At 37.7% G+C, this 27,917-nt stretch overlaps 1 protein-coding gene across 1 annotated transcript; it reads left to right on the top strand.

Annotated features, from left to right (window-relative positions):
• Positions 1-2,633: 2,633 nt before the first annotated feature.
• LOC103721927 (zinc finger CCCH domain-containing protein ZFN-like) lies at positions 2,634-27,917 on the top strand. Its single transcript, XM_008812315.4, has 7 exons — positions 2,634-3,018; positions 3,741-3,898; positions 9,804-9,866; positions 15,363-15,482; positions 15,636-15,932; positions 20,723-21,046; positions 26,585-27,917. Exons 1-7 carry the CDS (start codon positions 2,934-2,936, stop codon positions 26,804-26,806), a joined length of 1,269 nt encoding a protein of 422 aa, XP_008810537.3. The 5' UTR covers positions 2,634-2,933; the 3' UTR covers positions 26,807-27,917.

Raw genomic sequence — 27,917 nt, forward strand, 5'->3', positions numbered from 1 at the left:
AGCACTGTGTGAAGGTTTGAGGCTTCAAGTTCAAACAAAGAGAACAAATAAAAGCAATAGAGATAGAAGAACACGCAAGCCCCATAGTCTAACATATTGAGGGAAGTGCCATCTTGCCACGATAAATAGAGTTCTTTATAATCTCACACTTTACAAATAGATAAAGAGAAAGAAATTAATGCATAAAAATCCTGGTGTGAAGGACACCAAAGTGTCCACCCATCGAACCCTATGTAGAAACTCTCAAAGAAACCAAGCTACCTGTCCTTTCTTTCGCATACATCACCTTGTGACACGTACCATTATCAAGAAGCTAATTGTTTCCTATGCTCCTGGCTCCAACTTCAATCCTATTCCTACAAAATTTCAACGCACTTTTTTCTAACCCCAAACTTGATCCAACTCCCATAAATCGATGATCTCCTACTGAAGGCCCATTGCGCCCCCACCGTGCCCTAAGTCAAAACCACCAGTCTCACGTCCCGTGGTGTCAATCCCTCGAAGTCGCCCAAAATCTCGCCACCCTTTCTCCCAAGCCGGTCCGCTCCCCTCCCCGCGCCGCCGTCCCCCACGCGGAAGGCACTAGGCTTTCTATTTCATAAAATTTCTTACAGGGGCAATCATTAAAAAAAAAAATCTTTTTGCATGAATATCCTTCTAAATATCGAATTTTATATGAATACCTTCCAAAATTGATATTTACATATATACCCTCGTAAAACACTTGTTTTGTTATTCTACTTTTTTTTTTTTTTCCCATATGTACCCATGCTATCTAACGACGTTAAAAAAGTAACAGTTTCAAATTAAAATGACAAAAATATCCTTAATTGATAGACATGCAAATAGATCGCGATCCCGATAGCAGAAAAAAAAGACAGGGATAATAGTGTAATTTTAAAATTTTATTTTATTTTTAATTAATATAAATATAATTTTTTTAACACTGTTAGAACAATCATTATATTACGGGCATTTGTACAATAACAGAGTTTTACGAGGGTATACATGCAAATATCAATTTGGAAGGGTATTCATGCAAAATCCAATATTTAGAAGGACATCCATGTAAAAAACCCTTAAAAAAAAATCCAAAAATCCAAAACTGGTTTTATGGCAAAAATCGCTAGCCCCATGATTAAAAAATAAAAAATAAAAAAAATAAAATAGAAAGAAAATTATACATGACATCATGTTTCTTTCTTATTTCCAAAACATACAATTTATCGATATATACTATATGAACAAATAATATACATTAAACAGATTAGTCATGTAGCAAGCTAATACATATATTTAGGTAGATCAATATATAGTTTTTAGAACACAGCGTTTACCAATATACAATACATGACCGGGTCATACATACTTAATAAATTAGTCATCTAACAATGTAATACACACATTCAAGCAAATTGATACATAATTTTTAAAACATAATGTTTAATTACTACATACTATATAGCTAAATGATATACACTCGCCGACTTTCTAATACATATTGTAAGTTTCTTTGATACACACTCAGTAATACTCAAATACACACTTTTAGATAAATTGATATACAATTTTCAAAATATACCTTTTACTAATATGGCTAGATGGTATGTACCAAATAAATTAGTCGTTTAGCAAATCAATATATGTCTCTAGATAAATTGATACATAGTTTTGAAAACATGATGATTATTAGTGCCAGCACATAGTTTTTTATCTGTCATAATTTTCTAACTCTGTCTAACATAAAAAATTATACATATAATTTCTTAAATTTTATAAATTTTTAGATGCAAGAGAGAGTAATTTGGAGGAAGAGAAGGAAGATTTTACAATGGAAGAGACGATTTAATGAGAAAGAAAACCGACAAAAGAAGCAGAAAGAATGATGATGCAAATGATCTCCCTTATATATGTAATTATTTTTTGATTTTTCAAAAGTTATGAGATCTATGGATTTTGTAGAAAATACGGTAAAATAGGAGTCCCCTTCAACGATATTCTATCTGCCCGCCCGTATGATTTTTGTTCCGCCCCAATGAAAAGAAAACGCCACCCTACTGAATCCACCAACTCATTCCTCACCCAGGACCACACCCACTTTCCCTGAGCGCATAAGTAGTTAACCACGCAACTGTGGTTGGGACCCAGTCGTGCGCAATCGGGTGACGTTCTGGTCGGTGGGTGGAATACGGCGAAAAGGGAAAAAAAAAAGCACCGTATTCGGATTGTACAGCTGGCGCTCTCTCGCCCGTCCTTTTTGCCCCCGGCTTCAACCCCTTTTCGCCCCCGGCTTCAACCCCTTTTCGTCCAGACACCGCACGCGTGGTTCCGCCGCCTTAAATGCCGAACCCGGCACCCCCACCCGCTTCTCTCGCCCACGCTCTCCACCTCCCCGCCTCCCTCTCCCCCGCGGTCCACCGTGCCTTAACCTACGCCCGCTCATCCCACTGTTCGATCCATCAAATCTCACGACGACTGACGCAATGAGTCCGCGAGGCATAGTGTTACAGTGCCTCGCGATGTAAGGGAGAGGGAGCCGGTTCCAAGAAACGGTTTTCCGTTTCGGTGGGTTTGAAATTAATGATATAAATGGATTTTGTTTGTCATCAACATATAATATATATGTATATAGCTCGCTTTTGCTCGCGCGGGTGGGAAAGGGGGAAGGAACGGCTGGTTGTCCGAGCGGATGGCTGGTTTTTATTCCTGTCCGAGTTTGTGGAGAGGAGAGCGCGACCCCTCCTTGCCCTCGTCGCTATTGCTCTTCCACTTTCCCTCCTCTCTTTTCTTGTCCTCTCGCTTCCTCGTATTCCCTTTTGGCTTCTTCTCGTCCTCCTCCGCGGCCTATACCGCGATCGACGACGCCGGAATCTGACGCGCGTGGCGGCGGGGAGTGTGGGGTCCGGCGGGGATCTGGTGATGGGTGGTGGAGGATGGAGTACGAGAGCCACGGAATCCACATGCACAGCGCGAGGCCGCCGGCGGCCGTGATGGAGGGATCGTCGTCGCTTCACGAAGGTGAGGCCTAGGGTTTCATGTGTTCATTCCACTGTAGTATTGCTGATGGTTCTGGCCTTGTTTTCTTGTTGCTTGTTTTGGGAGTTCAGTGTGGATGGATCGAAAGTGGGCGTCTTTTTGTTCAATTTAGTACGAACATTGCTGGAATTCTTGGTTATTGGTCCCTGTTGTGAATGGATGCTGATCTTTTCTCCACTCGATCTGAGAAAGCTTCCATTTTGCTTTGAATCAATGGAATCATGGGTGCTTTAATGTCGAAATGGGGAATGTTGATCGTTTTTCACTGAAAAGGAAGCTTTTTTTTAAAAAAAATTATTTTGGTAAATTGTGTTTTGTGTTTCAACTATTTCTGCGTTTCTTCTAGTAATCTGTGTTACTTTCTTTCTGTTTTGGTTGCCTTTTTCATCTTTGCAGTTGAAAATTATTATTTCACATTCATGTGATCCCATCTTTCAAACTCTTATCTGACTTTTAAAGCGTTCATATTGTTTTGTTATATTTTGGTTGATAAATGGTTCCTTATTTTCCTACAAATAGCCTTTTGCGTTACAAATTCTTATTCTTTCCTCAGATGTTCGCCTGCAATTGTATATATTGTTGGTTAATTGCTGAAGTATCAGCTGGGTCATCCTTGGGTACCTTTTTCTTCCAAAAAGAAGAAAAGAAAATTTATTGATCATGGTCTTTTTGTGCTAAGACATATCAATCTGGTACTTTTGCAGAGGCAATTTGGCAACTGAATTTACGAGGCAGTGAATTGATGGAATTTGGACCCTATCCCGAGCGTCCAGGAGAGCCAGACTGTGCTTATTACATGAGGACTGGCCTCTGTAGATTTGGAATGACTTGCAAATTTAATCACCCTCCCAATAGAAAGATGGTAACTCGAATTCCTACTTGATTATCTCTGTTGGGGTTGACTGTTTGAAATGTCAACAATGTGGTTCTTCCTTCTTATTTGTCTTTGTGGTCTTTCTGGACTATGACATTGGTTAGTATAATCCGCATATTTGTAACTGCAAAGTATTTTTTTTTCTTTACTAATGGTTATCTGCTTTTGTCCACTCATTTCTTGCATTTATCTTGTCTCCAATCTCCTCTTTGTATTTAGCACTGACCTCTTACATAGCCTTATTTATATGTTATTCTGTACATACCTGCAAAATTGTGCAATTCAGTTGGTAAAATACTGTGACTAGGGGTTTTAACTTCCATATTGGCATTAGTTTCTTTGGCAGGATAACTACTTGTCTCCCTTTTGGGAAAGCATGATCTGGACGATAGTTTTTGACCTGACTTAACAAACTCTGGTTAGATTGTAGTATGATTCTAGATGGACAACATTATGATTTTGGGTCATGGCCCATTCTTGTCATTGTAACATAATTTCTTATTTTGATACTAGTGATCCTTGATGTTGGTTCTGTTGTTTTATTTTGATATGGTCATTTGCCCCATTTCCATTACAAGATCACCTTTGATAAACAGAAACAATAAACCTACAACAAGGGAGTTAGATGAGCACCTTGAGAATCCTTTTTCTTGTCAATGTAAAATCCTTTTTCTTTTTTGGTGAGGAAATAACTTAGATACATATTGTCCATATAAGGAATCTCTTTTCTTAGTTGTTTATTGTTTATTCTTTATTGGTATTCGTGCTTTTGGAAAACTAGTTTTGAATAATTTTACCATGGTCTATTCCTAGTACCGGTATGTTACCGATATGGTATGGTCGGTATAATATGATATGCAACCCATATCGGACATGCTCTCAACAATTCTTTCTCACTCCTAGTCATGGTACTGCCCAAAATCAAGTGATACGAGTTGGTATTGAATGGTATGGGTTGGTTCTGCTCTGTTCGAACTGGAATGGACCATTTAGGCTAATATATTGAACTAAAAATCAATAGTCGTGACATGCATTATGATACCCTCACAGGCAAGCATGCCATCTATGTTCACATTCCTTATATATGGCACATGTAAAAATTCATAAAAAGAACAAAGAATGTTTGGTGGAAACATAAGATATATGTGTATAGTTGAACATATGCATGATATGTAAACAATCAATTGTGACCCACCCCTAAAATATAATTGTGAGGTTAGTTACTATGGGAGAATATTTATAGATTTTCCCTAAAAGCAAGTTCCCCTATTGTCATGGAGTGGTTGTTATGATAACCTGTTTGTGGATATGGTAGATACTTTAGCTTGCATTAGAGATTAAAACTTGCTACTTTGGACTTAGTGACTCCCATTAAATTTACATTTTTAGAGCACCCACATTTATTCCCATCAATATTTAACTGATATAGGTTAGAAGAAGAAGAAGGGGAAGAAGAAAAGATGATAACGAAGTAGGAAAATATATAATCTCCTTGATATCCCATTTAGTAGTCATTTATTATTTTTATCCTTTTTATCTTCATATCTATACCTCCTATGTTTTATTGGAGAACTCTATCGATACCTTATATGAGTCTTACTTTTTTTAGATCTCTGATCTTGAAACTCTCATTCTTACTTAGTTTAATCTATAGTAATGTAATAATACTACTTTGATGAACAAGCTTTCTCTTTAGAAACAAGATTATCCTAAATTTTGTTACAACACTGTTTTTAAGGGCCAGTAAATGTAACTAAGGAAGAATTTAGAATGAGCTTGCCAATTTCATAATTATAGGTCTATGGCACTTTGATAGTTATTGGAATTGCAAAATAACTCTTGGCAATTATAGGAAATAGCATTTTGATGTCTGGCAGCCTAAAACCTAACTCATGCTTAGTTTTTTATGATGTCTAGAACTTTAAAATTTATACTAAACATAAACATTTTTTTAAAATTAAATTGAGTAGAAAAATTTGGTATTATTTCTCCTCTTTGAGAAAAATTTGAGCTCCACCAATATAAACAACCATGCTGATTTTTGTAGTGACCCCCTCAAACTCAAAGTTGATAACATATTAAGAGTTTGACACTAGATCAATTGATTGATCATGCTAGATGGAGTCAAATTGTTGATGTGAAAGAAGGATCGCTAAGAAGGTATATGTGGCTACATAGGTGGGGTCACAAGCATATCTTTTGATTGATAACTACTGCAACATTCAAAGGAGGAGAACAATGTGGATGGTGATTCATGTCTGTTGGTCAGCTGAGTTTGCATTGAATGATGGAGGAATGCTAAATACTATACATAGTTTCATGCATCATAGTGTCATGCATAGACTTTTTAAGTGTTATAACCATTAATTTAGATCTCTTAATTTTGTAAAACATTGCATGCATGTTCCCTTGAAACTATACCGGTACCATACTGGTATTAATATTGGGAACTATACCGATACCATACTGGTATGGTACACCCTTGTATAGACACATGGTATACTACAATAGATAAGACAACAACTGTACATGCATCAATACAATACAGTATTGAGCCCTTGTACAATAATAGTACCTTACCATATAGTATGCCCAGTACCGAGCAAGAGAGGTTGGTACAGTAAACCATGTGTTGAAATTGCATGATACTTCGTTCGTTCTTAATGTAGCTTGATTATAGAATCCACATAGGTCTTGATTGTTTCATTAGTTTGAGTTTTGAAAAGTTTAAGAAAGTGAAAGAGAGGATCTCATGTCATTCTTTAGTTTGTATTATATGTAACCACTCTTACTCATGAAAAATGTTCTTAACCATGGAATTGACTTCAAAGTATCCAACTATTCTTTAATGTGTGAAGGTAGGCTGAAAAAGTTATTTGTATGTAGCTTTCATATTCTTAACTATTCTTTAGGAAATGAAGAGAAACCGTGAATCTGTGAGATTAAACCAGTCGTATGAAAACTCCCATGTCTATTCTACAATATATACCTTTTCCTTTGTTGCCTATCTATGGTAAAGAATTGAGGAGTTATGTTTCTTTCTTATTCTTCCTTTTCCTTTTGAAATATGGTAGTATAAATGAAGAATAATAGATTTGCTGATTCCTAATCCCAAACTCAAGGTTGCATTTATACTGCCTATCACTTATTTGTTACCTTAAATGTTTGGAGTATCTCCACTTTTGTGATGCTGCTAGCTGCACTAAGAGTGCTTTCTAGTTCATAGGATAGAAAGAGTGAAAACTATGGGATCTAGATTTTTCATCCCATGGGTTGATGCCTGTTATCCAGTGGCTGAAAAGTGCTTCATGTTTGAATGCTTAAATCATAAATAGACTTTTGAATTAAAACATTATATTATATGCTGGACAAGAAAACTTTTCAGCTCAGGCATATGTTTTTACTTTCTGACTGAACAACATATTTAGAGATACAAATGAAGCAAGCAAATGAAAATGCTCAACAAAATCAATGAAAAATTTATCTATTTAACAGAACCAAGTCAGCGTCTAAAAATGATAGAATTATGAAAAAAGAAAGAAACTTCTTAGAAGACCACCAATTCCTTAGTTTCAAAAATATGAACAATTAATTAGTTTCTTAGAAGTCAGCGTCTAAACTTGTATCAATATGAACATATGAATGTTTCAAAAATTATGAAACAATATTATCGAATAGGGGTGAGGTGGGAGATGGAGTATAATGACTGATGGTGATGCTGGCGGGCCTCAGGTGGCGGATGGGAGCAATATAAAAGATAAGGAGGGAGCATGCTGTTAGAGAGAGAGAGACTACTTTTCTAGGTTGAAGGAGCAGTTTGGGCGATATTTGGAACTCTGGTTGGAGCTGATGGTCCAAGGCTTTGTGAAAATGGGATATGACTTGCTCTTTTGTTAGGCAGTGGTTCTGTCGGAAAGAGGCAAGCTCTTTTCTATGGTGGGATCTTTGTATCTATCTTCCGAACTTGAGGTTTCTCCACCTAAACATGAAATCTGATTCTTAAATGGCTTGATGTCTGAAGGATAACCATATTGAATTGGCTAGAAGATCCCAAACATTTCTATGGAGAACCTATGAGAGAACTTCTCTTTTTATTTAGCTCAATAATGCAAGGTAGAAAAAACCACTCATTATACTATGTCAGTATCATCAAGGTTATGATTCACCTTCCTGTTAGTTCTTTTTTTGAGGCTGAAGTGGGGGAAATTAATGTAGAAGCATCAGAACTACTAAAACTTTGCAACACCCTCATAAAGTGTTATATACAAAGAATAATTTACCTTTTATGAGTTGGAAAAGAAGACATGGATATGGTTGTCTTTTTGTGTCAGCAGGAGTGCAAGCTTATGGCCTTTAATTTGGAGCAGTCAAAGATGAAAACTCTAGAGATTTCATGAAAATCCATCCTAAACCCCAGTTCATATTTTCTTTTATTTGATATAAAAGAAGTATTTCTCATTGTCAATCATCAAGTCAAGATAATCTAGATGAATTATGTACATATCTTACATATACATATGACATGCCAATGCCTCAGTGGCATCTTTCATTCTGGTCAGATAGAAATTACTGAACATTTAGCATCCCTCATGCTAGGTGCTATATTGAATATGAAAGGAACGTGTTCGAAGCATGGGCTTTTGAGTTTAATCAATACAGGCAACTATTGTTGTTTCTTTCATAACATGAGTTTTTTTCACGGATAGAAGGATGAAATAAAGGCCATTTCATATCCAATCTTCTGTGCAATTCACTTCAGAACCACAAAGGTGACAACCATTTCCTTCCTCGGCAGAAGTCTCTTTCTGATATTTATGTTATAAAAGAAAGGAAGGTTATATTTTCCTTATTTAATTACATCGGAACAGAATTTTGGATAGCTGAAACACAAACAAGATATATATAGAGAAACAGAACTGTCTTTTCTTTTTGGGACCAATAAATGGAGGATTATTCAACAGTCTGGATCAGATGGATGCTATTGCTTTCTTTAGTAGAATAGATGAAAAATTAAGTTCCACCAAAGTGCCATATGCATGCAAAATATATGCAATAAAGGAGAGGTAGATAGAATGGTGATGCACTAATGTTAATGTCTTGTAGTGCCAAAAGTGCGGTTCTGGTGACAATATAATTCTGCATGTAGATCGGGATGGCACTGGGCTAAGGCAAAAGTATACTGAATTCGTAACCATGGTGGTGACATATAGTGGTTTCGATTAGTGTGCATGAAGCCTCTAACTGTAAAGCTAGGCACCAAAAGAATTGTTGAAGGGGCTTAAGATGTGAATTGTGGTTAAATTTAGCCATAATTCACCTAAAGAAACATAGATTCCAGTAATTAACTGAGTATTTTTTTGTTTTAAAACCAACTGGAAGAACTTAAATGGCTTTGATTTCTATGCAAAACAATTAATGCTCCTCACCTATGATTGAGAGACAAAAGATAGCTTTTTGCTGTAGAACTAATACAAATATTTGTTCTCTTTTGTTTGCACTTTGCAACCTTTATATTAATGGAGAAAAATTGGGAGCAGTGCAGGCTCCACAACGCCTGACAAATATCAGCATGGGTCATTAAGGACATGTGGGTCCTCATGCAATAGACAGGATCTTTATGTTGCATGACAGTCTAAAATCATTGCTTACTGAGGATCTAATTTTGTTCCTAGAGTTCCTATTGCTAAATTGTTATATTATAGAAAAGAATCACTTCATGCATCTGGATGATATTGTTATATTGTTTTTTTATTGATAATGAATCACGTTAGATGAATACGTGCATTATTTTAAGTGACCCTTTATACATGTATTAGTTTTTGTTTGAATTTGTAACCATAAGCCTGCAATTCCACATGTTTGATGGTCTTGATGAGTTCCTGCTAACTGTCAGGACATTGCTGCTGCAAGAATTAGGGGGGCTTATCCTGAAAGAGTAGGGCAACCTGAATGTCAGGTGAACTATCTTTCTAAATCCTTTGGGGACTTGAACTACTTGTTTTTCTTAATTTTTCTTCATTTCTTAGTCATATATTATCATCTGTGTATATCAAGAATGTGTTACTAGAACTCATATACTTTTCTATGGAGTATAGATGTTGATCACTAGCGTGGAAGGTGGTAGGTTGCTGCTGTATGGCTTTTAAGTTGTTCTAAGTTGCAAGTGATTATGTTACATATATGTTCAGATCCAGATTACTATCTTAGACGTATTAATAATCCTGAAATCTGATCAGTTGCATGTTTTAGCTATGTTATCTTATGTTCTTTTAGTTGTTCGAGTGAAAGTGGTTAACAGAATAAATGCTTTAGCTGCCTTTGTTTTGATTGAATTTATTCTTGTAGGGCCTTTAAATTATCTCATGATGCCATATGCATCTATAGAGTGGTAAATAGGCTGCCATATATTGAGAAAACTGGGAGCTTCTGTGTAGAAGCATATTCTTATGACATGGTGCAACCAAATGTTGATGAAAGGGAATATGATATTGTTGATAAGGTTATATACAAATTATAAATTTTGGTTATATGCTAATATGATTTTCCTTTTGGATGTTGTTGACGGACATCCATTGAGAACCTTTTTTATATTTTATCTATTAATATATTCTTTAGGAATTTTTATACAATCTGTCTGCATGAGCTTAACATGCGTATAATAAAAGAATCCCTACCTGCCAACTATCCTCTGGTTCCATGGTCAGCCCTTCTGCTGTGCTAACTTGCCTTTGGCTAGAACATTCTTGAACTATGAAATATCATTGTTGATACATACAGTCCTCCTGTAGAAATGGGACAAGGCTTGTTGATTAATGTTTAAATCTTAGCTCATAATAATGACTAAGTTCCCTCAAGATGGTTAGCTGTCAATCTAAAGAAAATCAAAATTCTAGGTACATTATATTGCTTGATAATCAGCAAGATGTGTGCATTATGTCCTGTCAAGCTAATATTTGTTTCATATTGCTAAGGGTGCCAATAGGTTAGGTGGGTCAGTGACCATTATCAAAGGTCAAGTGGTCTGACCTGAATCTACTGACCTGGACCTGACAGGCTTCTATCAGGGCTGGTGGGATGCTTGGGCTAGGGCTGCCTTGCAATGGGCCTCATGGATGATGACATTGGATGCTGGTGGAGTTGGGGTGATGGGAGTGGGCCTTCCTATGGGATGCTAGGGCTGGAGATGAGAGGAGAAGAGGAGGGGAAGGTGTAAGAAGAGGGGTGTGGGTAGAGGGGAGAGTATGAGGTGCAAATGGAAGAGGAGATGATAAAAATAGGAGGAGATGGAAGAGGAAGAGAGGATAAAGGAGGAGATGGGAGTGGAAAGTAGTTGAGAAGAAAGGGTGAACCTCCGGAAGGGGGGTAGTTGAGAGAATATTTGAGCAGGATGAACAGGGGGTTGTAAATATTGGAATGAGATTGGGGATTTAGCATGAGGGTAACAAGAGAATGGCTGTGATCTATCATTTGATTGAAGAGTTTTTTATGATCCATGGACTTGATAGGTAGTCTCCTCATATCTAATTTTGATTAGTATAAATCTCTTGTTTATCACTAATAACTGAATAAGTGAATATAACCATTGAAGTGTGGGGCATCTATGTATATTTGAAATCACTTATGTTAAAAAATTTTAAACTATTGGTTTAGAACCCTTTGTTAAGGTTGTCAAAAGCAAAAGCTGCCCTCAAGGCCATAAAACCCATGTGGTCCAAGGATCCAAGCACCAAAAAGGTGCTCATGTAAATAAAGCAAGACGCTAGTTTATGAAAAATTACACAAGTGCATTATAAATAAATACTATTTATATCTAAAAACAACACAACTATTATAAGATTGATAATTCAAGTTTCAACGTCCTAAATTATAACCATTTAAAACATTAAATATCATATTCTATATCCTTCAAAACATCATTTCAAAATACCACTTTCTGTAATATGTTTTTAAAAAAGGCAGCAAAAAATAAACACCTCACATCCTATAGTATCTTTAAAGTTCAAACATGGCATCATCAAAATATCATTTTTTAAAACATGTTTGTAAACAACAAAAATCACTGCACATCCTAGTGTAGCTACTAGCCTTCAAGCATTATCATAATAATCATCACTCAAACTCTCATCACTTCCACCACCACTTGATTTATAATTATCATTCTCCTTGTCTCTCTGTTTTGAACCAACCTCATCCATCACTCCATTTATCTGGGTTTTACTAGACCTAAACACCCTCCGAGGTAAAATTAACACAACTTTTAAAGAAAGGGCATAGGAAGTATGTAAGGTATGGTGTTGGAATTAGAGAGGAGCTCACTCGAATGCCTATCCCTTTGCCCTAGGTGTTCATCTAGAGGTTACTTCACTACACTTGCCTCATCTAGGGACTATTAAGGCACTTTAGGGTTGCCTTGCTTTCACCTAGGCAAGCACTCGGACCTCGGAGTACCATTAACAATAGTGCCTTTTGTCACGAAGCTGAACCAACTTATTAGTGGCTTAGGCATATTGGATATTGAGCTAATCTGTGAACATAACGAGCTGGGTTAGGTGGGTCATTTTTGAATCGAGGGGGTTGGCTAAATGTGTTTGTGCCATTTTTGCTAGTATATGTTGGTATAGAACGAAAGATAATTTCTGAAGAATTTACTATTTCATTCTAAAATATTTGCTACACTACTTCCTTTTGTTATTTATGAAATTTATTTAATAAATCCTAGCTAACTATGGTGGAAATGAACATGCAATTGGTGGTAGCCGATGACCTTTTTATTCATTTTTTGTTTTTATTTGTACAATTGTTACTACTTTCTTTTGTTTCCAATTTGTTTTGTTGGATAGGCACCTTTACCCAAGGTCTGCCCGATATCGGTTCTTCGGCGACACGAGTCGGTATGAGCCATGTCGGGCCTGTACTGACGAGGGCACGATACCGTGGGAGAGGAAGAGAACGAGAAGGGAGTGAGAGGGAGAGAGGCTGGCGGAGGGAGGAGGACGCCGACAGAGGGCCGGCGGAGGCCGTGGGGTCCAGCGGAGGTTGCGGGGGCAGGCAAGGCTGCGACCGGTTCTCCTGTTTCGAACGAAACAGGGGTTCGGCCGCAGTTTAAAAAATGTTGCGATTTTTAAGTGAAGTCGGCAAGTCGCAGAGGCCGCGGCAGGCGAGGCTGTGGACGATTCTCCTGTTTCGAACAAAATAGAGGTCTGACTGCGGCTTAAAAAATTCACGATTTTTAAGTGAAGTCGGCAAATCGCGGAGGCTGCGCAGGCAAGGCCGCGGATGGTTCTTCTGTTTCGAACAAAATAGAGATCCGATTGCGGCTTAAAAAATTTCATGATTTTTAAGTAAAGTCGGCAAGTCGCAGAGGCCGCGGCCGGTTCTCCTGTTTCGAACGAAACAAGAGTCCAGCCACGACTTAAAAAATTCGCGATTTTTAAGTGAAATTGGCAAGCGGCCGTGGCCTCCGCCGGCCCCCGCGGCTCTCCCTCTCCCTCCCTTCCCCGCTTGCTCTTTCTTTTCTTCTCCTTCTCTGGCTCCAGCAACGGGTCTCGTTTTCGTTGCCGGAACTGTACCGGTGATCCACCGGTACGGCTCGGGACGGTTAGAATTGCCCGATCACCGGTACGGCTCGGGACGGTCAGAACTGCCCGATTCGGAATGATCAGAACCGTCCCGAAACCGACCTTGCCTCTACCTTTACTTAGACTTTACCTTAATCCCCTTCTTTGTTTGCCATAATAGGCTTTTGCTGCTTTTATTCAATTTAGGAAATAGACAATGTGCTTCACCACCTCCCCTCAGCCTCCCCTCTACTCCGGCAACAGATGATAGCCTTCCATTGCTTCTACTCTTTCGCCTCCCCCACCATGCAGCATACCTCTACCGCCATCCCCACCCACACTACCTTCTTGTAAGCCTTGTCACCGCCCTTGCCTTTATCAGTGCCACTTGCCCTCCCTGCATCCTGCTAGGTTCCACACCACTGTCAGCATTAGCTTCCCCTGTAGTGCTCATTGTTGCTGCCTCTACTGCAACCACCCCGATGCTTTTATGGCCCTCGATGTCCAAGCAATCTTGATCCAATTTTCCCTTGCAAGGAAGAGGTGGTAAAGTACAATCACGATGTCTTGGTGGGCGTGGTGGCCGTTGAATGAGTGGGAGGAGAGGTGGAGTAGTGGGAGAATGGGCCCAGAATATCGATGACGGCTTTCCATCACCTCTCCTATGAAATCTAGCAATAGGGACCTACAGATGACTGTCAATGATTCATCCAAAATAGCCTTTCCATTTTTGTTTAAATTACCATACTTGTCATCATTACTTACGTTTGAAACTGGATACCACAGGTCCAACTTTGATCCATCTTGGCCATCCATTGTGAAACAGATGATCAGTATTAGGAAAAATTGTTGCATGATATCTTTGGAGAATCATAGAAAATGTCTTTAAACTTTTGAAATGCATTTTTGATTTTTATAAATTTATCATATTCTAAGCGTGCTCTTTAATAGGTGTTTTCATAAACATCTTTAGCAAACCACATATTTCATTTTTTAAAAAATAATACAAATCATAGTAAGCCACATGAATTTCTTTAAGGAAAGAGAATTTGGTGAAAAAACTATTGCAAAAAGCTTGGAGAAAGACTCTTACATAATGCTGCAACACTCAAGGGAAGACTGCCCTTCCTCTGTAGATATGTTATTTTCTGGTGTCCTTTTTTCTCTACAGAAGTGCAGGCCGAGAGTTGCAAGATTATCAGATTAATTCTAGCCATAAAATTTGTAATAAATTGTATGAATTATTGAACATGTTAATAATTGAATGAATATTTGTTTTAAAAATTGTTAGTTCAACAATACTTTAACCAGACTAATGAGCAATTTACTCTTGAATGATATTGATGACAACCTTTACATTAAATATAAGCCTTTCACATTCACATGGGGTATTATGTTCTCAGACCATCGTCAACCAAAATTGGTATACCCTTTAGCAAAATACAACTATTTTGTGTTCACCTCATGTAAAGCTAATATATATGTCATTAGAACTTGGTCACCCTTGGTTGTTTTTTTTCTCTAGTGAATTATGTATTATCTAAATAATACGTGGTGATTACCATCAGATATATTCTATTTCTAACATTATTTTTCAAATGGATTAAATTGCAAGCTTTGTATAAATATATTTAAAAAGTTATGACGAGGCATGCAATTTATTTAATGGCAAAGGTTGCAGTGGGAGCTTGATTATTTTGAATTGGTTATATTTTTGTTACTATGGAGTACCCAAGCTGATACCAATAAGGTGGATAAATCTTGATGGTTGTGATTATGGTTATGGTAGTTTGGTGCACCCCAATTATCTCTCTTTTACATCATGAGTTGGCTTTGTTTGTATATTTCCATCTTGAGCAGGAAATATAACTTCCCCTCCTTTCCACTTTTTCCAGTATTACTTGAAGACTGGTTCGTGCAAATTTGGAGCTACATGCAAATTTCACCACCCAAAAGATAAAGCTGGAATTGTTGGGCGAGTTAAATTAAGCATTTTAGGCTATCCACTTCGACCGGTTTGTGCACACTATTTGATTTATCTTTTATTAGTGCTAAATTGGCCATGATGTATATCTACTTTGATCATATGCAATTTTACCTTCTATATTTTATATTTCTTGTTGTAATTGTCTATTGTTGACCATTTGTTTTCAATTTTCCTGTTGTAGAATGAGAAGGAATGTGCATATTATTTAAGAACTGGACAATGTAAGTTTGGAAACACTTGTAAATTTCACCATCCACAACCATCTAATGCGATGGATGCATTATGTGGCTCTCCTGTTTATGCTCCTGCACATTCCACCACAATCCCTGGTCAGCAGTCTTATCCTGGGGGATTGACAAACTGGTCCTTGTCAAGAGCTTCTTTCATTCGAAGCCCTCAATGGCAAAGTCCTTCAAGTTATGCTCAACTGATTCTTCCTCAGGGGTTGGTTCAAGTTCCTGGGTGGAATCCATATCCTGTAAGTCTTGCTTCACCTTTTCTTCTGCTTATTAGAAATAGCATGATTCATTGAGAGAGACATGGTATATTACCGGATTATTTTTTTCGTTTCGCTTTTTACATGCATTATCTTTTCTCCTTCAAACTTCATGGCAGTTATATTGGCAAGTGATTGTAAATATATTATGTAGCCATTCTGTATAGGAGAATCTGTGTTCCAGAAGCTCATACATGTTAAAGATTATACAGGAACAAAATTATTCAACACCATTTAATTGTTTTTGGTATGAACTGGTCGCATAAAATTCCAAGGAAGATCCACTGTTTGACACTCATCTTCATGTTTCTCTTGGGCTGAATCTGTTTATTTTTGTCATCTTTGGCCAACCTTTATGTTCACTGAAATAGAAGTAATAGTGCAAAAGCCATGAAAATATTGATTATATGGATTTGACAAAGCTAAAAAATATTTGAACGTGAGATGCTAGACTCAATATCAATTTTTTCTGTCTCAAATTGTTTGATTGCATTTCTAGTCAGTATTAATGCTTTAAAGTCAAGAGAACTCTTTCTTTCCTTCAACATCTTTTTGCTAAATGGCATGGGGAAGACTATAACACATCTTAAGTTTCTTCTTTCCTTTTGAATGTAATTAAACTTGAAAAGGCTACAAATGATTGTCATAATATATGCATTATTCACCATTATTTATTCTATGATTCTATCTTATCTTGTTTTATGTACTGGGCATATTATACCATACCAGTATTGAATTGAGACTCAGTACAAGGTGTATACTGAGTCTTGGCTGTACCTAGTCTCGCTATGCCAAATTGACTCCTATATTGAGCATACCGACATTGTATCAGCATGGTACCAGTACAGGATCTGGTACCGGATTGCTAACCTTGCTTTAAAGAAAATATTTATTTTTATTTGTTTCCTTCTAATCCTCATCAATGTAGCTTACATGCCATTTACATTTCCAACTTTTTGAACTTTTAACCATTTAATCTTTGACCAGAGTTGCTATATTCACATTTTATAGGTTATTTCTCTTTCTTTAATCTAATTATAAACTGTATACCTTGTTTTTAAACTAAGCATCTCTCCTTCCCTGTCCCCAATCCGCCCCTCACCCAAACTCACACACAAACAAAAGAGACAGAATATGAATAAAAAAGAGGTGAAAAAATGAGATCAAAAGAAAGATGATAGGATGTGTGCCACTAAATGTTAGCTATCTCCATACTTTCCACTGTGTGCTTATCATGGTCTGACATATAATTTTCTTTTTTTATTTCTCAAATGTCTTTTGGTTTTTTTGCATGTGTATTTGGTTTCTCAATATCTAGTAGAAAGTTTTTGTCAGACTTTCAGATTTTACTAATAACTAAAAAAAAAGAAGTATAAACATTTGCATAATGCATGGTGTAAAATTTAAAGTATCAACTAGTTCTTACATGATGGATCTTCATGTCATCTTGAGAACTTCATAAATGGTGTTATATCATGGTATTCTTTATTGATGTTTGACTTTGACTTGATTTCTCAAATAGCTGATTATTAATGTGGACATCAACTTGGACTTGATAAGGTTCTTGAACTTTATTTGCTTAACTCATAGATTAACAAAGCTAATATTTATTTTATTTTATTGTATTTGCTTATATAAGTAAAACAGATGATCCCACTCTCAGAAAAAAGACTTACCATTATTTTTTTAATGATATTATTCCAATGGTTTCCACATGACAAGGTTGTTGCTACATTGTGTGCTAACTGTTTATCTGTCATGTGTGTTTTTATACTGATAACTGGTCTTCGTATCCTTATTACATGAAGATAAATGTATTTTAAATATGAATTAGCAATGCTAATTCTTGTTTGATTTCCATTGCCTCTTTGTATTATAATTTTTCCCCCTCACTTGTATCATGAGGACTATTGTCATGCACTAGTATGTGTGTGGATCCATGATTCCATCGGATGAGCCTTTTTGTTTTTCTTTGTGGATCTACTTGAGGACTTTCAAGATCAAGGACTTTAACTCGACTCAACTCAGTTAAGTCTTGATCCCAAACTTGAGGACTCTCAAGATCACGGGCTTTAGTATCTCCTTTCTTAGCTCGTCTCTAGCATCAACTTAAGAGAAAGAAAATGAAGAAGATAATCCCAACCTTGCCTCAATTAATCACATCAATATCTCCTAATACATCATAGGTGTATGATCTAATTACAGAATGCAATTTATCATGCTTCTCCTCCATGTGTAGGTTTGCCTCTGCTTTGTTTGGGCAAGTAACCTGTCAGACATGTCATACAACTTGAACTAGTTTTAAGGGCTTCTATCCAATTTAAAAATTGTCAACACATTAGGTTCTCTTATGAAGTGTACTATAGCTATTTATAATTTTTACAGTAATGGTTCTTCTCCCTGCTGTTTTGCTAATAGCTTCATTAAGATTGTTGTTGAAGGATTTTGGTGAATTGGTGGCTTGATGGCTTAATTTCTGATTGGTGGGTTTTTGTTCATTAAACCTCAAATGGAGTGGTTTAATTATGTCGCAAATCACTGATGCTGGCCCTCACCCTCTTGTTATATTTCACTAGGCATCCTTTTCGGCATTATAACTCATATATCTCATTTTGAATTGGTCGGTAGGCAATAACAAATACCAGTCTCATATGATCTTGAAGGAACTAAGCTGTGTTATTTAGAGAAGAATTGGGAAGTAAGTGATCCTTTAGTGCGACAACATGCATTAGATGCAGTGCATTATTGGTGTGGCACCATGTTGGCAAACATACTCCAATAAAAAAAAATAAAGGGAGAATGTTATGGAACTAACCCAAGCAGAATCAGATTGTATGGTTTTAATGTCAGTCAGCCAGATATGAAATTGGATGGTCAAGATACTAAGCTGTGTTATTTGGAGAAGAAGAGTTGGGAAGTAAGTGATCCTTTAGGGCGATAGCATGCATTAGATGAAGTGCATTATGGGTGTGGCACCATGTTGGTAAACATACTCCAATAAAAAAAAATAAAGGGAGAATATTATGGAATTAACCCAAGCAAAATCAAATTGTATGGTTTTAATGTCAGTAAGCCATATATGAAATCGTACGGTCAAGATGCACATTTACAAGGCTTGTGGAAATAGATATTAGTTAGTGTAACTATCATTTTAAATTTTAAATCCTCTTATTTCAGCTTGAGGGAGAGCTTGCAACATGAGTCCAGTTCATGTCTGGTTGTTGTTTTACGGTGTTTTGGCAGGTTACTAGGCTAATGTATAAGCTTTTTGCATATCTTGGATCGAAATTGAAAGCCCGAATTGAATTTATTAAGCATGTCTATGGCTGATCTCTTACAGGTGTATCCAAGTCAGCACTGTACATAAGTGGTTGCATATTTGACAAATATGAGAATTTAAATTGCATGGACTTGTTATTTGAGTCTGTGTGGTCTATTCTAACCTGCGAGAGATTTCTTTATTCTTCTCTTTTTTTTCTTCTACTCTTCCAGAGATTCTTCTAATTCTAACTCTTGATTTGCTTGACTATTTTTGTATTTAATTGTTTCATTATCCATTGAAAGGACTGCTCATTGTTGCACCATAGGATCTGCTTTGTTTATTTACAGTACGTTGAATAGCATTCTCATTGTCAAATGCCCAAGGAATGTGAGTCATAACTATGACATTTACCTATTTTAATTTTCTTCATTATTTGATCATAGCAAGAGGCTAAATATCACTAACCCCATGAATATGGTTGATTGGTAAATGTCTTGAAGCATTAGCTAAACATTTTAACATGTCCGCATGTCAAGCTCGTTTGCCATTTTATGATCTGAATTAAGCAGTTCTCGTGCTATAATTTAAGGATCTTCTTACTTCTTCTAGGCTACATTTGGAAGCGGAATGTTAACCTAGAGTAAATGTGGTAACTTACTCCTACTCCTTTTTAGTCCAGAATAAATTACTCAACCTGACATAAGGCCATTACCTAGTTATGGTACCAGTACTCCAGGGTTCTAGAAGGGGCAAACTAGGGACTGACATAACCTTTAGCATTTTTTTTTTGCATAAATTGATTGACCGAAGACTTGAACCTGCATCATTGCACTTATCAGACCATTGCACTAAGCAATGACCCCTTACTCAACCCTATATGGTAAACTAATATATTCCTGGGTTAAGTAGGGTAAATGGGTTTGGAAGGCAACAAGTTATATACTAACTTTTCAGAAGTATTCATTTTGTCCTTTTGAAAAAGTGGTTCAACCAAGTGTTCCAATGACCATTCGGCTGAAAAAGGGTGAAATAACTGAGTCAAATGGCTTTTTCCTCTTCTAATCACAGCCTTGGATTGTTTTAAATGCACAAATCGAAGGTGGCCATTGATATCCCCAATCTTGGGATTTTTTGAATTGCATAATCCAAGTTGCCCACAATCACTAAGTATTAGGGTTCGGGGAATCCACATCCTTGCCTCCTTATATCTATGACTTCTCTACCTTCTGTCTTCCTCTTTTACGAATATTTCTACTTTTGGAAATATTGCACAGATAAGGTGGTCAAGGATCCAAGAGGCCCTTAGAATTCTCACTTTCTAGGTGGGCACATCATGTATTGCTATTCATGTTGTCTTTTGGGGTTTGCTAGGAACTATTAATTTTACAATTTAGCTGTTCTCTTTTACTTTGAATCTGTTTTGTCTATCATATTATATGAACGATGCATGTGGGAATTGCTAGCAATGCCATCATGGCATCATGAATAGTATTGGTTGATCTCTTTGCAGGGGCAGATGGGGTCTTCATCTCCAAAGAGCCAACAAGAAATACCAGGAGTTGCTGAGTATTACAGTACATCACGCCAAAGTGAAACAAGTGCAGGTGCTCAAGGCACATTTTCTTCCTATCGACTAGGCTCCATCCCTATGGGTGTTTATGCCTTGCAAAGGGAGAACATATTTCCTGAGAGGCCTGACCAGCCCGAATGCCAGTTCTATATGAAGACTGGAGATTGTAAGTTTGGTCCAGCCTGTAGGTTTCATCATCCTAGGGAGAGATTGATGCCTGTTCCAAATTGTATATTGAGTCCATTGGGCCTTCCACTTCGTCCAGTAAGTTGTATCACAAACCTTCACAATTCACTACTGCTTTCTTGAAGGATCCATGCATGTCAAGGACCACAGCTAGTTATTGTTACATTTATAACTCGAGAAGCTACATCCTATATGTGTATAACCTTTGATAGTTTCAATGTCGTGATCTAGTAAACCTCCATAATCCTTTACTACTATGATGAAAGATCCATGCATGTCAAGAGCCTTATCTAGTTTTACATTTATGACATTGTTGCATGTTGTCTTGTCTTGTGTCTATATGCCTTTTGGTAGGCGTGATGACATGATCTGGTAGCATGATATATGAACAAAGCCTCTTTGACCATTTTTAATGATCTTTTATGAAATGGCACAACGATAACTTCATTATAACCTAGTATCATAGGTTCAAAATACGGAAAGTCTCTTCGCATATGGGGGCAAGGTTGCATACATTTGACTCTCCCCAGAACCTCTAGTGACAGAGCCTCGTGCACTGAGAGTTCCTTTTTTCTTTTATGAAGTGACCCATCAAATGGATATCTTCTCACTATACTATATTTTGTTGTTTATTTATAAGAAACTTTTAAATTCCATGTTCATGGAGGTTGGTTTTTCCATTCTATATGAATTTAACTTTTTCTAAATCTATAGGTGAATATATTTACAGTGAAATATTGATTATTTTCTATTCTATTATGTGACTGAAACTTTGATCTCCATCTACAACATGATTAGTTTCTTCACTATTTCTCCACAAACCTTTTACGAATTATAGTAGAAAGCCCTTTTCAAGGTTTGCTGAACCGGTATTGGAGGTTGTACCGGCAAGTGATCCATTCGGTACGGTTTGGTACGAACCATATAGAGCTGAGCCATACTGAAACCGAGGGATAAGGGGGGAGAGGAAGGAGAGGGAGGGAGAGAGGGGGGAGTTGTACCCAGGGCCGGCCCGAGCCTTAGGCGACTGAGGCGGTCGCCTAAGGCCCCGGGCCAACGGAAGGCCCCCGGAAGGTGAAGAGAGAGAGAGAGAGAGAGAGAGAGAGAGGGAGGGAGGGAGGGAGGGAGGGACCGTGACCAAAAGGAAGCAAAGGCCCCATATAAAACGGGATGAGCTGGCTACGAGTCTTCCCCCTTGATGGAAGGGAGGTGGAGAGTTTCTTGGCCTGCAGAGGGGAAATTTAGGAAGTTGGGGACGGTAGTTTTGTTTTGGATGGAGAGAGAGAGAGAGAGAGGAGGGATTTGGTTGGCTTGATACACGCCTGAAGCCACTCTTACCTTTCATCCCTTCTCTTGTTTGGTTTTGGTCTTGGTTTTCCTTCCCTCACATTACTCCTGATCCAGCTGGGCCATCAGGAAGAAAGGGGGATTGGAAATGGACTTCTTGGAGGGTGGAGATTCTTTTAATTTTCTCCTCTCGGTTTCTTCTCCCCTCTTGGGTGGTAGAGAGAGAAGGAGGGAGGGGGTTGAATGGCTGCTGTGCTGTGATGTTGCGGTTGCTGCTTGGGTACTCACTTGAAGGGGAGATGGAGGGATGGGACTTTTATTAATTAGATGGAGTCAATTTCCCATAATGCCCCTACTTTCTCTTATAGAGAAGCTCCTGGAGAAATTCTTTTCTTTACCGTGACCATGAAGTGCCATGGGATGACCTTTTCCTATTCCGCTCTTGCTTGACATGATAAACAAAATTGCCAAGCATTATCTCAGTTATTTAATCAGTTTTATGGCCCTTCTTTTAGAATAATTATTTTTCTGCATTTCCATTCAAAAATAATATTAAATTAAAAAGATTTCTGGCCTATCTTTGTTAGATTCATGTACCTTTGTTGAAATAGTGTACTTGATAGCTATCCATTTTCATATCATTTTTTTAATATTTTATATTTATTAAAAAAATTTATTATTAAAAAAAAAGGCCTCATTCATTGGATTCGCCTTAGGCCCCCAAATGTATTGGGCCGCCCCTGGTTGTACCTCATTGGAAGTGGTGATGAATTGCTAACCCTAGCTATGGAGTCATTGTTTTTGTGGAACCCTAGCCCTAGCCGTTGTCATCATCATGGAGCCATTATTGTTGCAAAGTCGTTGTCACGAAGTCGTCATTGTCATGGAGCATCGAGAGAGAGGGAAGAGGGGAGAGGAAGATCAGGAGAGGAGAATCAAGAGAGAGTGAGAGTAGAATCGAGAGGCCAAGATAAGAGAATCAAGAGAGAGGGATAGAGGGGAAGAGAGAAAAAGAGAGAGAGATACCCTTGTCGGTAGCGGTGACGGAATCCTAACCCTTGCCGTGAAGTTGTCACCATTATGAAACCCTAAGTCTATCCATTGTCGTTGTCATATAGCTATAGTCGACATGGAGCTCTCATTGATGTGGAGTTGTCGTCATCGCGGAGCATTGAGAGAGAGGGAAGAGGGGAGAGAGAGCAGAGAGGAGAATCGAAAGATTGACAAAGAGGGAGAAAATGAGAAAAAGAATTAGGAGAGAGGGAGAGAATTGGGAAAGATTTTTATGAAAAAAATGGTTTGGTTCAAGACCTGGATCAACTGGCTGAACCGTCCTGTTAATTGGTTGATCCAGTTTGATATGCCTTGAACTGCCCGGTTCGGAATAGTTCGGCAGTCTTTGGTCCTTTTAGTATTCAAGGGGATAATCACACTTAATCTTTAATATAAGCACCCCTAAATCTTAAAACTGAATCTTGTTTGTGTTAATACCCTCTCTTCATGATATACCTTGTAAATAATAACATATAAGCAAAGTCCTCATGTTTTAGAGGATGGTCAAGGTATAGCATCTTCCATGCTCCTATATAACTATGTTCTCTAAATGCTACATTGTTGGTTTGCTCCAATCTTCTTGCACTAAGTCTCCTAATAAATTATATTACAAAATAAGTTCTTACGTTTTGCCATACAAGGGGATACTCATATGAGGCTCATAGATTTCAAGTTCTATGTGGGCCTCTCAGTTCTAATTTATGAATGAACCCATGTTATACCATTTAGATTTAATTTGAACTCTCTAATGTTAATTCCGAGAAATGGATATTCAAAGGAGTTTAGCTTACAACCTGTAATTTTTTATATTTGCATCCCAAGACTCTGGATTTATCTTTGCATACTGCTTCTCCATGCACTATAAAATGTGCTGAAGTCTCATTCTTTTTAACCTTTGTAGCTTATTTTCTTTTATCAAGGTTTTGGACCTCGCCCCTTCCCTTCCCCCTCTTTTTATTTTGTTTGACAAATTTTATAGAAGTTTAGAAATTGATATTATCTACTTCAAACTTCATAGCATGGTTTACTATACCATACTAAACTGGGTGGTACAGAACGTACTGTATCATACCGCTTTGGTACCGATACATGGTACGAGGGGCGTACTGACACTCAGTATGCTGAACCGGCTCCTGTACCAGGTGTATCGATACAGTAACGAGGTGGCACCGGTATGGAGCCCGATACCAAGATGGTATACCTTGCTTCATAGAATAAAATTTGACATTATTTGTCTTAGTAATTAACTAAATATGTTGATTCTATGTGAAGAACCAAGTTTATTATTAAGCGATTTTATATTGAACCTTATTTCTTTGTAATAAGTTATTGTTAGCTTCACTAATTTTGCAGACTAGAAACACAAGCAAGATTCTTAGAAACATATTAGAAATCAAGTGCTTTGCTGCCATTGCAAGCATTATCCAACCAATTGAAGCTCCTCTGTGCTGAATCATGGTGACCATCTTTCTTGTCCATCTACTTGAGCTTTATTTTTTAGATCATGGTAAGCGGTCCCTGTGGATCATTATGGTTGGGCATCATGGTTCCACCGGAAGCTCTGCCACTTAATTGTAGTGGCTGGGCCTCATCGCACCACCCAAAGCTTTGACCCCAAGGCCATTTCTATTATTAGATCTTTGTTTTTTGTTTCATGATGACTGTCCTTCATTGCCCTGCCCAAAGATCAGTCACTGATGGGTTTAGGAAAGTCAATCATCTCCGGTCTATAATATATGAGGGTGGACATGTTATAAGGGATGTCTGGCATCAGCATCACTGGGCTAAGATGAGGTATATGGTCGGAGATGTTGAAGAAAGTGGTTCTACTCGAGGTGGGGTTAAGAAATTAGGGAGAGAGCTCAGTCTTAGGGTTTATAATCTGATATAGAAAGAAGGGTGGTTGTGGTATTAGAGATGATAAACGAGAAATAAGAGGGACTTTGAAATAAGACTGGTGTACATTTATGCAAGTCTGAAGAAAAGTCACCATTCATTGAATTCTGCTTCCTTGAAGATACATATGGACCAAAATTCAAGCAAAATAGATTATTGATAGATATTATCCAAATAAACCGTTTGTTGTATAACTAAGATGTTGTTCACTTAATTGTCATATAGTAAATAAGTTGCAGGTTTCCAAAACGTGAGTTTTGTTTATATGCACTTTGGTATGCTTTACTGATCATTTAATACTAGATAGACAGGCATAGACTGAACCCAGGGTCTGACGAATCGGCCCGTACCGTCCGGTTCGGACCGGTCCAGCCTGTAACCAGTACACCGGAGTAGTGCAAATCGGTACAGGCTGGTTCTGTGACGGAGACGAAGATGATGAAGAGGAGAGCGCGGGGAAGAGAGGGAGGGAAGAGACCTGCTTCGCTACCACAGGTCTCCTCCCTCCCTCTTTTTCCCACGCTCTTTCTCGTTTTCTTCTTCTTCCTCGGCTCCGGCGGGAAAGAGACGAACCGGCAGCTCCGGTATGAACCAGAACCGTAACGGTCCGGTAGGTGACTGGTATGCCTACCGGTACCGATCTGGCGAACCTTGACTGAACCAAAAGCCCAAAATATCCTTTATTTCCAAGAGCTTGAAAAATGACAAGATGTTCTTGAAATTTGAGTAGGCCTTGATGTTGCAATCTTGGTGATCATTTTTAATGGGTTGGATCTTTAATATGGTGCCTCATCATTGATTTTGCACCCATTAATTCCATTCTTAAAGATTGGATGCGAAATGTGAGTCAACCAGTCATCATTTTCTTGAATCTTGATGTGCTTTATTCATGGTTGGTTCAACTGGTTGCACTGCAGTTACTTTGCATCATCTTTTTTTTCCTGCATTATTTTGTCATGGTAATGGAAAGGGCTGTGCTGGTGTTGAGGGAGTTTTTTTCCTGCTTCCATGCTATTCAATGTTTATAGCTTATCAACATATTTAGAGATTATTTAGCCATGCAGTTGCCTTGTAGATCCATCAAGTTTTGTATGTACGTATGAAATAAATCAAGGAATGCAAAGGCTGCTAGTGACTTATGTGACAAGTGTAGGTTAATGCATTTATGTGCATCTGTCATATATCTAGTCTGATAGAAAACATATTTAGATCTTTGTATTTATATGGTTTTGAAGGGTTTTTAGTTTTGTAGTGTATAATATATGATAACTTGGATCTGGTGTTGATCGTTTTTTATGCTTATATTAAGTTTGTTTGTTGACTTTCTTTTTCTATGGGAACGATATTTCTAAGTTACTACTGCATTTCTGTTTCCAACAGGGTGAACCCTTGTGCATCTTTTATTCTCGGTATGGTATCTGCAAATTTGGTCCTAATTGTAAATTTGACCATCCCATGGGAACTTTCGCATATGGTCTTGCAACATCCTCTACAGCTGATGTCCCAACCATTCGACATCTAATGGGATCATCATCAGGACCTCCTGCATTAACCTTGTCATCAGAAGGGCCTGCTGATTCTGGCACAGGAAAGTCCAGTTGACTTTGCTGTCAGAATCTCGGCAGACAGCTACTGGTGATGAAAATGTGGGGGCCAAGGCATCACATACCAGTTCAACTATCGGGCAGTTTCTTCTTTTTCTTAATCTACACGGTTGCGAGAATTTCCCCATAAGATGAGTTCCTGTGCTGGAGACATACGGTCTTTCCATGATGAGTTGGGTCTTTTCATCTGAAGATGCATTCACTCGCCAAGAAATTCTAGATATTCTCAATTTCCCAAATTTCCAACGCTTCACCTTGTAAATCTGCATCATGTCATTTTTAATAGAAAACAGGAAATGTCTTCTCGGCATTACAAGCCCATATGCCTCTTTTAGTAGGGGGTCTCTTTCCTTATTTGTCCTTCATGCAGAATACTTGTTCAAATTGTTCAATTCCCTTCTCTCCATGTTGGTCCCAGTGATGACTTCCTGTAATATTTTGGTCTAGATGTTCCAGTCTTTCTTCACTTGTAACTTCTTGTAATCATCTGTTACACTTTTCAGTAGCTGTTCTTAGGTAGGCTTTGGTTTTGTCGAGCTTTGTTTCTACCGTATGTGTAGGGGGTTGGGAATTTTTCGTTATTCCCTAGCTCTCTCTCTCTCTCTCTATCTATCTATCTATCTTCTCTCTCTCTCATATATTGTAGATGGGGCTCTGTTGCAAAAATTTTACATGAGCAGTTCAACATGGTAAAATTTATATGTTAAATACATGGAAAGACTGAAGGATTGGACTCGTACCTGAGTAATGGAGCCAATGAGTGGGTCTGCTGATTATTGAAGGGGATACCTTATCTGATTTAAAGAACATCTTCAATGGTTCGGTGCTTCCTCAGATGTGATTATTTGGTTCAAAACTTTGAGAATGCACATGCTGTTTCCTGTAAGCTTGTTTGTTGGTTTTACATAAAATATACAAATTCTAGTTTCTGGTCCTTCCAACCAGTCATTTGAAATTTCATATAATGTCATAAGACTGATAGAAATTTCTATTTCCAGATGAACCATTCATTTGCAACATTTTTATTCAGGAACATTATAAGAGTTACCGTAAACTTGAGATACCTTTGTTTCACTTTGCTGTTCGATGAATAAATTATCGTTAATCAA

Source organism: Phoenix dactylifera, chromosome 10, assembly GCF_009389715.1.
Source record: "Phoenix dactylifera cultivar Barhee BC4 chromosome 10, palm_55x_up_171113_PBpolish2nd_filt_p, whole genome shotgun sequence".
NCBI lineage: Eukaryota > Viridiplantae > Streptophyta > Magnoliopsida > Arecales > Arecaceae > Phoenix > Phoenix dactylifera.